The sequence below is a fragment of the Macaca mulatta genome, chromosome 3 (assembly GCF_049350105.2).
Source record: "Macaca mulatta isolate MMU2019108-1 chromosome 3, T2T-MMU8v2.0, whole genome shotgun sequence".
NCBI lineage: Eukaryota > Metazoa > Chordata > Mammalia > Primates > Cercopithecidae > Macaca > Macaca mulatta.
In genome coordinates this window covers 105,188,327-105,202,685 of record NC_133408.1, presented here as the reverse complement: position 1 = coordinate 105,202,685, position 14,359 = coordinate 105,188,327, and the positions used below count along the sequence as shown (strand labels likewise).

Genomic DNA, 14,359 nt, shown 5'->3' with positions numbered 1-14,359 from the left:
CTATTAAGGCTCTATTTTCCTGGTCACCTAAAAAGCAGAATGTTCATCTTTGTCAGGAGTCAAAGTATTCTACATTAAGGGCTCTTCCTTTCCTAAGAGACCATTCCTGATGTTCTGTGATACTTTAATCCAGTGACTGCCTGAAACACTGGATACGATCATAGGTTATCAGTCAGATTTTCTCAAAGGAAACTCAATAATCACACATAGTGCTTTCCTTGGTGAGATTGGGAATGGTATGAATTTCTATCTGACCCTGATTATTTTCAGAAAATAGCAGGAACACTGTAGCTTCCTATCTCAAAAAAGGGGAGGGTCCAAGATACTATAACTTTAGGGGCATCCCTCCATGCACATCCATGGAAGGGTGGCACAAGCATTCTTGGATGCTATCAAACATAGTGAAGAAACAGGTGCTGTGAACAGCCCTTACTGTCAAGTACTGATAGGTGTATATTTCTAATCGTTGAGGTGAAAAGTGAGTATCCAGAATACTCAGAAGAGATTACTCAAGTATTTCCTTATAAACATCAACAGTTTTAAAGTCCAGCTGACTACATTGGCTCAACTGAATATAGAAAAGTAATAAAGAAATCCACAAAATACCTTCTGGCTTTAGACTATCGGTAGGATAATGGCAATTTGAGCTTTATATTATCCATTGATTACTTATATCACACTACATATCTGGCAGGGAAGGGATGGAGACATTTACATTTGAAAAAGAAGCTTTTTAAAAATAATAAAAACTTATTTTAGAATCTTCTTGTATTATCTTCAGTAACAAAAGGAATAGAAAACAGGGTGGTGATGGTATATCCAAATATATTTGAGTTTATTTTAGAGCCAGAAAGGACCCAAAGCAGTCAAGTGCCTGCCTTCTGCCCTCTGCCCCATCTAATCAACATTCTGCAGAAACCACACAAGATTAAATTGGTAATAGTCTCAAGCCAAACATTTGTATGTGTAGTCTAATAAATTAACATATTCTTATACATTTTTGGCTATATCTTTGCATTGTCCTTTTCAGTTATATTTTTTTCCTTACTGAAAGCTTCCTGTCCTTTTCCGCTACAGGATTATAGCTGGACAGACATCCGCTGCCCCTTTGAAAAACGAAGAGATGCAGCATGCGTGTTTTGGGACAATGTAGTATACATTTTGGGAGGCTCTCAGCTTTTCCCGATAAAGCGAATGGACTGCTATAATGTAGTGAAGGATAGCTGGTATTCCAAACTGGGTCCTCCGACACCTCGAGACAGCCTTGCTGCATGTGCTGCAGAAGGCAAAATTTATACATCTGGAGGTTCAGAAGTAGGTAAGGACTCCTTAAGTATTTTGGTTTGGGGCAAATGCTTTAAAGCCAAGTATCTTGGCTTTCATATTTAAATAAACAGCTGGTATTATTTCTCCAGGTACTTTCTTGGTAATTTAAATACGTGTTTGTCACATTTTAGAGCTCATCTCCCTGAAGGTTTATCTCATTCCTTTACAAACTATTAAATTACAGAATTTAGCTTCGTAGATTAATGGTCCATTTTTTATCATAATGAAGCATTAGTTGACACTATCAGAATTATAGTTCTAAATTAGTTATTTGGGCTACATAATATTTGTTTTAAAGATTTCAGAGTTCAACTTTTAGACTCTTTAAGAACTCATTACTGTATTCAGGCTTTTAAAATTTGTATTATTTTTGCTTTCTTTTTATTAGAAAAAATAATGCTCTTTTTCATTCGTTTTATTCTTTAAGTTTTTAATGACTGTAATGGTATTCATGCTTATGAGCAGAATGGGGTGTGGGTGTGGATATAAAAACCTTTCTTATTGAATCGTGTGTTAGTGTCCAGTAGTGCTCTTTTTCTAAATGAATAATTTTTCTAAATGAATATTCTAGGTGCAGACTAGACACATAATAGCTTTTGTATGCTTTCATTTTCAAGTAATTTCTTCAGCATAAATAATGGGCTAATAAAGAAAACTAGGAAGACCAAGTAAACAGTTATACTTTTGGTCTGCATACTTAGGTTTTTACCCCCAACTATATGTCAAATGAATAAAAAAAAATCATTTCCTAATTGTAACCATTTTCTCTCTTTAAAAGCATTCTTCACGGGCTGTTATAATGTAGAATATTTCAAATACAAAAAATAAATCCTAAAGATGATAGACAGTAACTATTCTGTGGTACTGCAGATAACTTCATTTCTTCAGCCTTTGCTAAGTGTGTTTTTAGCTTAAATAGTTTTTTTTAATTTACTATATACTATATATTTTCCCATGGTGTCCACCCACTGAACCTACCAAATCAGAAATGTTTAAAAAGTTAAAAATAAATTATTTTTGGTCATGACCATTGCTTCTTCTAGTTGTTATTTTCTGATCTTTACTTTTCACAGACCTTAGTTGCAATGGAGAATTATAAAGGTGATGTTGTTTTTAAATCATTTGATATTAGCCCAGAATGGTGGGAGATGAGAAATAGTTTGGTAACTTCTAACATTTTTTGTCCTTGGGAAAGAAAAAAAAAAAAAAAAAGCACTTAATCTTTAATAGTATCATTTCTAAAATTTTTTATTGAACTCCTGCAGTGTGTAGAAGTTTCAAAACATGATGAATGTATGTTTTGCCTTTAGGTTGTGTAATCAAAATACATCAGAAATATACATCAGTATTTTGAGAATATACTCAAGCAGGGACCAGTGTGATTTCAGGAAATACCACACTGAGAATAGTTAGGAAGTATAGTTTTGTTAATGGTGCTATAGCTATTCCAGAATATTAAATAAGAATATGATCAGATAGTAATTTTCGTATTTTAAGGTGTGGGTCTACCATCTGTCAGGAACTATTATGCTTTTCCACTTTATATAAACATTTGAAGCATGGATAATTCCCGTCATGCATAACGGGGCTTGAAGACATATATTAGGCTTCGTATTTAATTTTTCTTTTGAAATAAAATTTCTTTTTCTAAAGTTTAATTACCAATAAATAAGTCTTTCCAACAGATCCTTTTAAGGATGTTTTCCAGGGTCTATACAAACAGGATTATTAGTGTTTTCTTAAACTATTCCTACACTTTGTTGTTGTTGTTGTTGATTGAGTATGAAAATGGCCCTATGACCCTAAATTCTTCCTTCCTTAACTAGTAAGATCGACAGTCAGTTCTCTCCAAACCCCCGCACACACTAAAGTTAAGTATGATGGGGCCTTTTTCTTTTACAGGAAACTCAGCTCTGTATTTATTTGAGTGTTATGATACGAGAACTGAAAGCTGGCACACAAAGCCCAGCATGCTGACCCAGCGATGCAGCCATGGGATGGTGGAAGCCAATGGCCTGATCTATGTTTGTGGTGGAAGTTTAGGAAACAATGTTTCTGGGAGAGTGCTTAATTCCTGTGAAGTTTATGATCCTGCCACAGAAACGTATGTATCTATTTAAAACTTATTTTACAGTTAATTGTATTCTATAAGCTCTGTAGGAGATGTCAAAAGACCAGAGGAACCCAACAGAAGAATTTTGTCCTTGAGTGAAGAGTGTATATAAACTTTTAAGTGTGCTAGGCTCAAACAAAATGTTTTTGTTTGAGCGGTCAGGAAATGTAGAGGAGGAGGGGGGAATTTATGATCAGCAATAAATTTGTCCTTAATTAGAAATAGATTTGTCCTTAAATAGAAATATTAGACACTGGCTCATGACATTAATAAATCATGCCTCCCTAGTTCTTTTTAGGTGGTAACTTCCTAAGTATGTTTAGATTCATGTTTATTAAATAAAATTATTCTTAAATCAACTGCTTTTAAAAAGGCAAAGTGTATCAAAAAGGTAAAGTGCTAAAGAAATAACTGGTTAGCCAGTTTTTCTGACCTTGTAGTTAATGATGGAACACATTCAATGTGGCCAAAGGAAATGTGCTAATCATTGAATAATGGAGAGGAGACAAGGGCAGGGGTTGTGAGTAGTGACATTAAAGCTGATGAGGACATAAAACAGATGATACCCTAGTTGTACCTTTTATGGAAACATCCAAAGAGCTTTGATAAGAAAAGTCACTTGATCATATGGCTGAATTGCCCATTGTTCTTCCCTTACTAGAACAAGTTACTGGGTAAATATGTTCACTACAATGTTGTGCCAGAGTTGCATCAAAACTCTGGTGCTTGAAGTTTTATATTTAGGAAATATTGCCAAAGTACAAAACATGGAAGTCTTCAACTCCAGCTGCTGCTTTTTTAATAATTAAGAAATAAGAGACCAGGCACGGTGGCTCATGCCTGTAATCCCAGCACTTTGGGAGGCTGAGGCAGGCAGATCACTTGAGGTCAGGAGTATGAGATCAGTCTGGTCAACATGGCAAAACCCTGTCTCTACTAAAAATACAAAAACTAGCTGAGTGTTGTGGCACATGCCTGTAATCCACTACTTGGGAGGCTGAAGCAGGAAAATTGCTTGAACCCAGGAGGCAGAGGTTGCAGTGAGCCAAGATCGTGCCACTGCACTCCAGCCTGGGTGACAGAGCAAGACTCCATCTCAAAAAAAAAAAAAAAAAAAAAATTAAGAAATAAGAGTTTAATTATAAAATATGATTAATTATGTGCATTTATCTATTTATGACTCCTACCTATTTTTAAAAGACTTAAGGAAGCATAATCAATAACTTCTTTCCAATGCAAATAATAGAAAAGCAACTTGTCTTGAAATTTGCCTTTTGTTAAAGATGTTTACCAACTTTGCTCCCTTTCATGTGAACCTCTACCTTACTTCCCATAAACCCTAGGTTCAAAAAGTGTAACAGCATACTAGTTGGAAAACTGATTCATTCTGCTGTCTAATTATTTTTTATTTCTAAAAAATCTCTTAAAAGAGAAGCCATAACCATAAAAACTCCAGGTTTCTAATTTTTTACATCTTTATTCAGGCACTATCAATGTAAATTAGTATTGATTTTTTACTTACTTTTGTTCAAAGTAAAAATATAAAGGAGTTCTGCAGCTTCTGCATTTTTTAAAACTAGGTGAATATTCAGTTTCAGGAATATTTAAAAACTTACAAGACCTAACATTTCTTTCATTTTACATATATTGAGCTTAAATTTCAATTCTCTGTGTTCCCTTCAATGCCTTTAAATTTTCACAAATGAAAAGCTAGTATGAATATAATTATCCAACTCTCAAAATAAATGTTATATTATTTCCTTTTAAAAATGTTACCTAGTCCAGGTGTGGTAGTTCACACCTGTAATCCCAGCACTTTGGGAGGCCGAGGCTGGTGGATCATCTGAGGTCAGGAGTTCGAGACCAGCCTGACCAACATGGTAAAACTCTGTCTCTACTAAAGATACCAAAAAAAATTAGCCAGGCATGGTGGCACGTGCCTGTAATCCCAGCTATTCAGGAGGCTGAGGCAGGAGAATCGTTTGAACCCGGGAGGTAGAAGTTGTAGTGAGCTGAGATCACACCATTGCACTCCAGCCTGGGCAACAAGAGTGAAACTCCGTCTCAAAAAAAAAAAAAAAAGTTAGCCAGCCAAGTTATTTTTTATAAGAATTTCTTCCCAATTTTGACATTTTAAGTGTTTTACAATTAGAGTGTGTTTAATTGGAAGCTGAAAAACTGAGCCTATGGACCATAGAAATACAAATAACACATGTTGTCACTCATGTGGGAGCTAAAAACGTTAATCTCATGGAGGTAGAGGGTAGAATGATGGTTATCAGAGGTTGGTTAACAAGTATAGAAATACAGTTAGGGTAAATTCTAATAGTAGTACAGTAGGGAGACTATAGTTAACAATAATTTATTGCATATTTCAAAATAGCTAGAGAAGAACTGGAATGTTCCCAAGACAAAGAAAAGATATTCCTCAGCAGCCACATGGGAGGCCTGGGTTCCTTCCCTAGCCCAAAAAGAAACAAAAAGGAAAGATAAATGTTTGCGATGATAGATAATGCAGTTACTCTGACTTCATCATTACACATGGTATACATGTGTCAAAATATCACAGGTACCATAAAAATATGTACATGTATTATGTATCGCATTTTTAAAATCAATTTTGAAAAAGATGGAGAGGAGCAGAAGCTCATAATAAAGTAACAAACTGAAGAAAGAAATTATGCCTGTGGAAACAATGTGACACAGTTTGAGCTGTCAGAATTTTAAGAAACGCTTGCTTTTTTTTTTTTTTTTTTTTTTTTTGAGACAGAGTCTGGCTCTGTCACCATGCTAGAATGCAGAGGCATGATCTCAGCTCACTGCAACCTCTGCCTCCCAGGTTCAAGCGATTCTCCTGCCTCAGCCTCCTGGGTAGCTGGGATTACAGGTGCACGCCACCACACCGGCTAATTTTTGTATTTTTAGTAGAGACGGGGTTTCACCATGTTGGCCAGAATGGCCTCGATCTCTTAACCTCGTGATCCACCTGCCTCGGCCTCCCAAAGTGCTGGGATTACAGGCGAAGAAATGCTTCTAAACATTAAACTTAAGATTGCAGATAGCAGGGACCTAGTTCGTCCTCCACATGTGAATTATAGGAGGAAGGGGAATTTGCGAAACTTTTTTCTAAACCTTCAGGAGATTTAGATATACATAAATACATGCTCTCTTTTTGTATCATTAACATAGTATATGGAGAAGAAAGTGATATGTAAATGGAATTTTTCCAAGTCAAATACTATGTTTAATGCATGATGATAGCTCAGTCTATAAATCTCACTGCATGCAGGGCAGTAAAGACCTAGTTTTTACTGCTTTCCCACTTCCGAGCTGTATGCCGGTCATTTCACCTGGATGAGGGTGTTTTTCCTAAAAACAGGAGCCATGCTGTCCACCTCACCTTAACAGAGTACTTCGAAAATGAGAGTGGTAACTGTCAAACCATTTTTAAAACAATATAATGTAAGACAAAAGAATTGTTAATATTTCAGAGTTAATCATGGTGCCCTAATTACGTTTTATAAAGTTAAATTCATCAAATTGTTTTGTTTGTTTGTTTGTTTGTTTTTTGAGACAGAGTCTCGCTCTGTCGCCCAGGCTGGAGTGCAGTGGCGCGATCTCGGCTCACTGCAAGCTCCACCTCCCGGGTTCACGCCATTCTCCTGCCTCAGCCTCCCGAGAAGCTGGAACTACAGGCGCCCGCCACCGCGCCCGGCTAATTTGTATTTTTAGTAGAGGCGGGGTTTCACCGTGTTAGCCAGGATGGTCTCGGATCTTCTGACTTCGTGATCCACCCGCCTTGGCCCCCCAAAGTGCTGGGATTACAGGTGTGAACCACCGCGCCTGGCTGGCCATCAAATTGTTTTAAAGAAGAAATATAAACAATAATTATAGAGAGTTACACTTATGCCAAGTTTCCCTTTTGTTGTTGTCCTTACTGTTGTTTGGAGTCTTTTGGTTTAAGTTAGCTGCTAAAAGCACAAGCCTATGTGCCAGTACCACCTTCACAATCACAAATGTCAGACTCGGGAGTGTATGCAGAAGAAGGTATTAAATCTCAGAAAAAAAAATAACTAAACTCTATTGTCTGTGTATATATGTATAATGCTGCTACTTGTGAATTAATATCCTTTAACTCTTGTGTCCACATTTATATTCTCAGCTTCATTATTTATAATAGTGGCTGTGAACAGAGCACCATGAGTTACTAAACTTGACAGAATGATAGTACTTTTTTGTTACCAGAGCAACATAGACTTCTTAATGTAGATTTAAAGATGGACATGTGAATAGTAACAGATACTATTAATTTCCTGATTGCCTGAGGCCCATTATAAGTTTGTGTTTTACTTACACATGTATAAATAATAATTAAAGCTACGTGTGATAGAACTAGTTCATATTTCCTGCCAGCAGAGGTGTGAAGAAAGAAAAAAGAATTATTTCTTTATCTTCTAAGTATCTTCCTCTTCTTTTTTGTTCCCATATTACAAGTTTTTATGAACCTCAGGAAATGGATTTCCTCTAAAAATGTGTTTTTTAATAGTCAGATATCCTCATTTTCTTATATCCTATCAGAATTGAAAGGAATAAAATCCCTGTTTACCCCATGTATTAATAAATTACCCATAATCATTGTTAAACTTTTGTTTTCTACCCTTCTAGACATTTTGTGTGTATATGTACACATATGTGAGTAGTAAATAAGCACTTAATTAGAATAATAGACCTTTCTTATTAGTATGAGTTCTTTTACTTCCTGTAAACAAGCACACTAAAATCTTTAATTTTTTCAGATGGACTGAGCTGTGTCCAATGATTGAAGCCAGGAAGAATCATGGGCTGGTATTTGTAAAAGACAAGATATTTGCTGTGGGTGGTCAGAATGGTTTAGGTATGTGATGTTAATTCACTGTTCCACTTTCCTGATGAGTTTGCTGATACTTCCTTAAATTATTGAAGCATTTTTTTTAAATCTAGATAGCATTTGCCATGCATATTATTATATCTATTTTTATAGTTTCTGGGAATTAACATACTTGATAAAATATCGCAGGATGTTAAACATTCTTGTTTATGAAATGTCGCAGTGGTCACCAGTCATTGTGACAATTTTAGATGGCTGCTATACATTTCCAGATACCTCCTGGGGAATGATGTCACACCAGCTTAAGAACTATTGAGCAATAGAAATATGTGAACCTTAAAAAACCTTTAGAAACTTTTTAAATACAAGTTTTAAGGCTTGTATGCAGGGCCTAAATGGTAAAGTTTCCTAAATATTTTTAAACATTGCATGAAAATATCAATATTGTAATTTTTTTTTTTTTTTTTTTGAGATGGAGTCTCGCTCTGTCGCCCAGGCTGGAGTGCAGTGGCGCGATCTCCGCTCACTACAAGCTCCGCCGCCTCCCGGGTTCATGCCATTCTCCTGCCTCAGCCTCCCTAGAAGCTGGGACTACAGGCGCCCGCCACCACGCCCGGCTAATTTTTTTTGTATTTTTAGTAGAGACGGGGTTTCACCGTGTTCGCCAGGATGGTCTCCATCTCCTGACCTCGTGATCCACCCGCCTGGGCCTCCCAAAGTGTTGGGATTACAGGCGTGAGCCACCGCACCCGGCCCAATATTGTAATTTTTAAATGACTAAATTTGGCATTTTATATTCGTAAATGATGTACTAAAGAATCTTAAATAATTTTATTAAATGAAAGAGAGTCGGAACTGAATCTAGACACAAGCTTCATTTTAGTCAGTACATTAAAGCATTACTTAAATGTAACAAATAACGTCTTTTGCTTCTTGTGTCCCCGCCCATTGCTATTTTCCATAAAGTGCTAAAAGATAAGAGGGAAAAGAAGGACATTTGAATAATTATAGTCAAAGTTAATCAGAGGGGAAATCACTGATCTGTTTATTTTGCATTTTTCCAGAATAGATAGAATATGTTTAATTTTGTAGAAAAAAAATCAATATTTAAAAAGAAATATTAAATTTCTATTGTGTTAAAATAAGAGTAAGAATTTAGGTGGTGGCTATGTGGACATTCATTGTAAAATGATTACAATTTTTCTGTGTGTTTGAAAATTTTCACAATAAAATATTGGAAAAATACAAAAAGTTATTACTTTAAGAAACCTTAGAATTTTTCATACAGTTTTTCATGTTGTTCATGTTTTATTCTTTTAAAGGTGGTCTGGACAATGTGGAATATTACGATATTAAGTTGAACGAATGGAAGATGGTCTCACCAATGCCATGGAAGGGTGTAACAGTGAAGTGCGCAGCAGTTGGCTCTATAGTTTATGTCTTGGCTGGTTTTCAGGGTGTTGGTCGATTGGGACACATTCTCGAATATAATACTGAAACGGACAAATGGGTTGCCAACTCCAAAGTTCGTGCTTTTCCAGTCACAAGTTGTTTAATTTGTGTTGTCGATACTTGTGGAGCAAATGAAGAGACCCTTGAAACATGAAAAATGAGTGGACTTCAGAATCATCAGAGACTCAAAAATAGAGCCACCAGTGCTTTGTTCCAAGAGTTTGGTGACAAAGTTTTGGTTTGGTGTTTTGGTAAAGAAAGTTTCAAGTGAAATGAGGTTCCTATTCAATAGATGTTTCTTTTATATGGATTTCCTTAATTCAAAGATCATATTTTAGCTGACCACAAAACCAAGAACATATCTAGCAAGAAAACTTGAAAAAGTATAAGCATTTGTTAAAAATATGAATTTCTTGAATGAATTTCACATTTGTAACTATGATTTTGGCAGAATGGCAGATTGGCTCATCAGTGAAGCGCAGTATCTTAGCTCTAGATTCTGTTTTCATGCATCACAGAAGTGCTACGTGGTTAGGTCTGTTTGTGCTCAGTCAAGAACTAAGAAATAGTATGAACTGTAAGTCAAGATGGGCAACTCAGATGGAGCAGCTTAGTCTCACATAGTTTGCTTGTCTTTATTTATTTTTCTAGTGCCAAATGTATTCCATTTTTAAAGTAAGCCAGAGTGAGTCAAGGCATATACACACTTTCTCAAAAAACTTCCTAAACAGATTTGGGGGTTTAATGTGTCCAACTCCTCATGAAATGTATTCGATCCACTTAAATATATTCCATATTTTTAACACAAAATGTAAAGCTTAGCACCAATCATTAATTTATGTATGTTTTATTCAGTGGTTAAAAAAGGATTCTGCCTCTTTAGTCCTCACTGTTAAATAAAATCCAATCATAATAAGTGATTAACTAGCAAAAGGTTAAGCTATTTATAGCAAATTTCTAGATCATTAGAAAATCACTGGTAGTTGTACCACAATATCAGTGTTGACTTTGAACTTCTTTAAAGAGATCATGAATTATTTTCCCTTAGCCAAAACATGAGATATTTAACCTAGTTGTCTCTAAAAGTTTTGTAATCATGAGTTATATATATGTCATCTCCTATTCATTGCTTTTATGTGATCAATAAATCTTTTACAAACCCAACTAATTTCTTTTTTAGTAATACTTTGCCTTTTTCACTGTGTATGGAATGAACCATGTAAAGCTGTCACCATCAATGTTTTTATCTGATAATATTAAATATTTTTTAACTTAAAATAGGCCACTCAATTTATTCGTTCTTCAAGTATGTTAGGTAATGGCTGTTTTTAGAATTTGTGAAGCAGTGTCTCTTAATTTTCAGTTTTCTTTATACAGAGGTTATAATAGTCTTAAACCCTAAAAATGTTTAAATCAAAAAGGAATTAGGAAAAACATAATGATAGCTATATTTCTATTTGTGTAGGTTTTTTAATGTACAGAACAGCTTTATTGAGATATAATTCACATACCATACAGTTCACCATTTAAAGTATACTATTCAGGCCAGGCACAGTGGCTCACGCCTGTAATCCCAGCATTTTCGGAGGCCAAGGCAGGTAGATCATTTGAGGTCAGGAGTTCAAGACCAGCCTGGCCAACATGATGAGACCCCGTCTCTACTAAAAATAGAAAAATTAGCCAGGTATGGTGGTGCGCACCTGTAGTCCCAGCTACTCAGGAGGCTGAGGCAGGAGAATTGCTTGAACCTGGGAGGCAGAGGTTGCAGTGAGCTGAGATTGTGCCACTTGATTCCAGCCTGGGCAACAGAGCAAGACTCCTTCTCAAAAGAAGAAAAAAGCAAAATACAAACATAAAAAGGAAAACATAGGGCCCCCAATCCAGTATGACCTTACTTTAATTACACCTGTAAAGACCCCATTTCCAAACGAGGTCACATTCTGAGTTTCTGGGTAGACATGAATTTGGGGAGACGCTGTTCAACACAGAAAACCTCCCAAATACCATAGCCCTAGGCAACCGCTAATCTACTTTCTGTCTCTAGATTTGACTATTCTGAACATTTTTAGTAGGGTTTTCAATTTTGTACTCTAGTGAAAAATGTGTCTACTTTAATTTTTTTTGAGGATGAAATATTCATTTATTATATTAAAATATAGCTATATAATTTGACAATCTCCTATGTAGAATATACAGTACCTGTTTGAGATATTTTAAGTACACTAGCATTTCCTTTTAGGCTGTGTCAATTGACTAGAACACACTAGTAAATACATACACAGGTTTGGTGTGGATTATAATGAAGTAGTTTTTTTCCTTAGTAATCTGTATCATAATTCCTAATTAGTGTCTTTTTCTGCCTTGGAAATTTCTACAGAATTGTCAATATCAGGATAGTAGGTAAAAGTACACCCACCATACTGACAAGCACATTTTCTATTTTGTTCCCCAAAACTTCCTGTCCTGTAAAGTGCTCTGCTTGCTTTTTAGTAGACATTTGATAAGTTAATGTTATATCCTTTGCAGTAATACTATTTTGATGACAAAGTAATTCAGTTTATGCTTTCAAAAATCACAATTTGGACAGAAAAGTTTAGCATCTTTAAAAAATTGTTGCTATTAAAAAAAAAAATACACTTGTGACTTTGTGGCCTAGCTGGCAAAAACTTGACATATCGTCCCATGAAAATTTTGAGTCATGAATTATTTTGACATGACAGTATTACTAACAAAATCAAAATCAGCCATTTAATAAAGAATTATTCCACCAAGCAGTCTATATTCCTTTTGCCATATATACTGTTAACAGCAAAAATTTTGGATTTGCTACATATGCACGGGTAAAGGAGGTATTCAGAGGAAATTTTGCTTTCTAAGGTTATACCAAAGACTTGAGAAAATCCAATTTACTCCCACATGGCACCAAACCAGCTCTCACTGAGAGTCATTATTTGGACTCTTTTAAGTCCAAATAATTTGTCCTTTTAATGAAAGGACATTTTACAGGTGGCATCATTCAGCATTTGATAAATTCTTCCTTTAAATATCCTCCTCCCGGCCGGGCGCGGTGGCTCAAGCCTGTAATCCCAGCACTTTGGGAGGCCGAGACGGGCAGATCACGAGGTCAGAAGATCGAGACCATCCTGGCTAACATGGTGAAACCGCGTCTCTACTAAAAAATAAAAAAACTAGCCGGGCACGGTGGCGGGTGCCTGTAGTCCCAGCTACTCGGGAGCCTGAGGCAGGAGAATGGCATGAACCCGGGAGGCGGAGCTTGCAGTGAGCTGAGATCCCGCCACTGCACTCCAGCCTGGGCAACAGAGCAAGACTCTGTCTCAAAAAAAAGAAAAAAAAATCCTCCTCCCTCTTTACAGTTGCCTCAAAAGACTTTAAAAAGCTTGAATCCACTTTTATCTTCCTAACCTTCCTCCTTCCCAAGATGATTCACACTACTTTAGAAAAAATTAAAATTAAAAAAAAAAAAGAAGTCTGTGCTGGGAAATTGTTTGAAATGTTGCCCTTATTAACTAGAAATCTTTTTACTCTCCAGAGCTTTACGCCCTCTCTCATAACAGATTTAAAATGAGGTTCAAGATCTAGTTTGAATCTTACAGAAATTCCCTCAAACATTATCTTCTAACCCTCTTTAATTTGCTCCCACTATCTATGTTTTCCAAGAGTACTTTATTTCTATAGTTGTTCTTTTGTACAGTATGCCATTCTTGTTTCATGTTATCCTCTCTGGTGATATTTTAGTTTCTTTAACTTTTAAAATATTTTGGTGTTTTTGTTTTCTCTAACTTCTTTTTCTGTTTCTTTGCTGTGCTCTTTCCTATTGGCATCTGCCTTCAAATGTCTAGTCCCTGACCGTGCATTTGTATTTATAATGAGACATTTGAAAATTGATAATTCAGGGGTACAAGGGTGAGCTTAATCAGTGAACTTCATTATATGATGAGGAGACGGCCAACTATTTTTGTTGCTGGTCCATAAGAGATACATAGGTATTTTTCTGGGCTGTTTGACTCACCATTCAATAAGCATAAGCCCTCTCTGTACCTTATGTCCTAGAATCTGAAGTGTCTCTTGTTCCCTTTTACTGGGGGAGGAATCCTATCTCCTATCAAGTTGAGACAGTTGTGTCATCCAATTGGAAGGGGAGGCAGCAGTATTTTTACTCTGCCATCTTGAAGAAATCAGAAGTTTCCTTCCTGTAACCCCACTCTCCTGATTTCCACCTATACCCATCACCAAACTGATCACTACCAAGTTCTGCAAGCCCTAGGCTCTCCTTGTCTCACACACACTCCACCTAGACAGTCTCAACCGGCATTCTGACCTTGCCCCTCTCTACTTTCACCAAGCACTGGGCTTACCCTCACTTAAGTTTCAGCCACCACTGGTATTATTTTAGGTATCTAATCCCAGCAGAGTCCTTATACATGCTGACATTTGCAGGAATGAGAAGTCAGTGGCTACAAAGCAATTCTGGTTAACACAAGGAGATAATAAAATAAATATATTAAGGTTAATGAAAGCCAAGTTTCTTGTTATCAATGGAGTTAAAAATAGAGGAAAATAAAATGAATCATGTGATTTTG

At 36.1% G+C, this 14,359-nt stretch overlaps 1 protein-coding gene across 3 annotated transcripts in view; it reads left to right on the top strand.

Moving 5' to 3' along the window:
• The window catches only part of KLHL7 (kelch like family member 7), a 69,891-nt gene extending 58,889 nt beyond the window's left edge, over window positions 1–11,002 (top strand). For 2 of the 3 annotated variants that reach the window (XR_013414656.1, XM_015133867.3), the window contains exons 9-12: window positions 1,078–1,318; window positions 3,229–3,430; window positions 8,236–8,333; window positions 9,629–10,922. Coding sequence is in view for 2 of the 3 variants with exons in the window: in XM_015133867.3 (XP_014989353.1) it covers window positions 1,078–1,318; window positions 3,229–3,430; window positions 8,236–8,333; window positions 9,629–9,912 (825 nt within the window). In the remaining variant the exon portion in view is untranslated. 3 annotated transcript variants of the gene reach the window in all.
• Window positions 11,003–14,359: the final 3,357 nt, after the last annotated feature.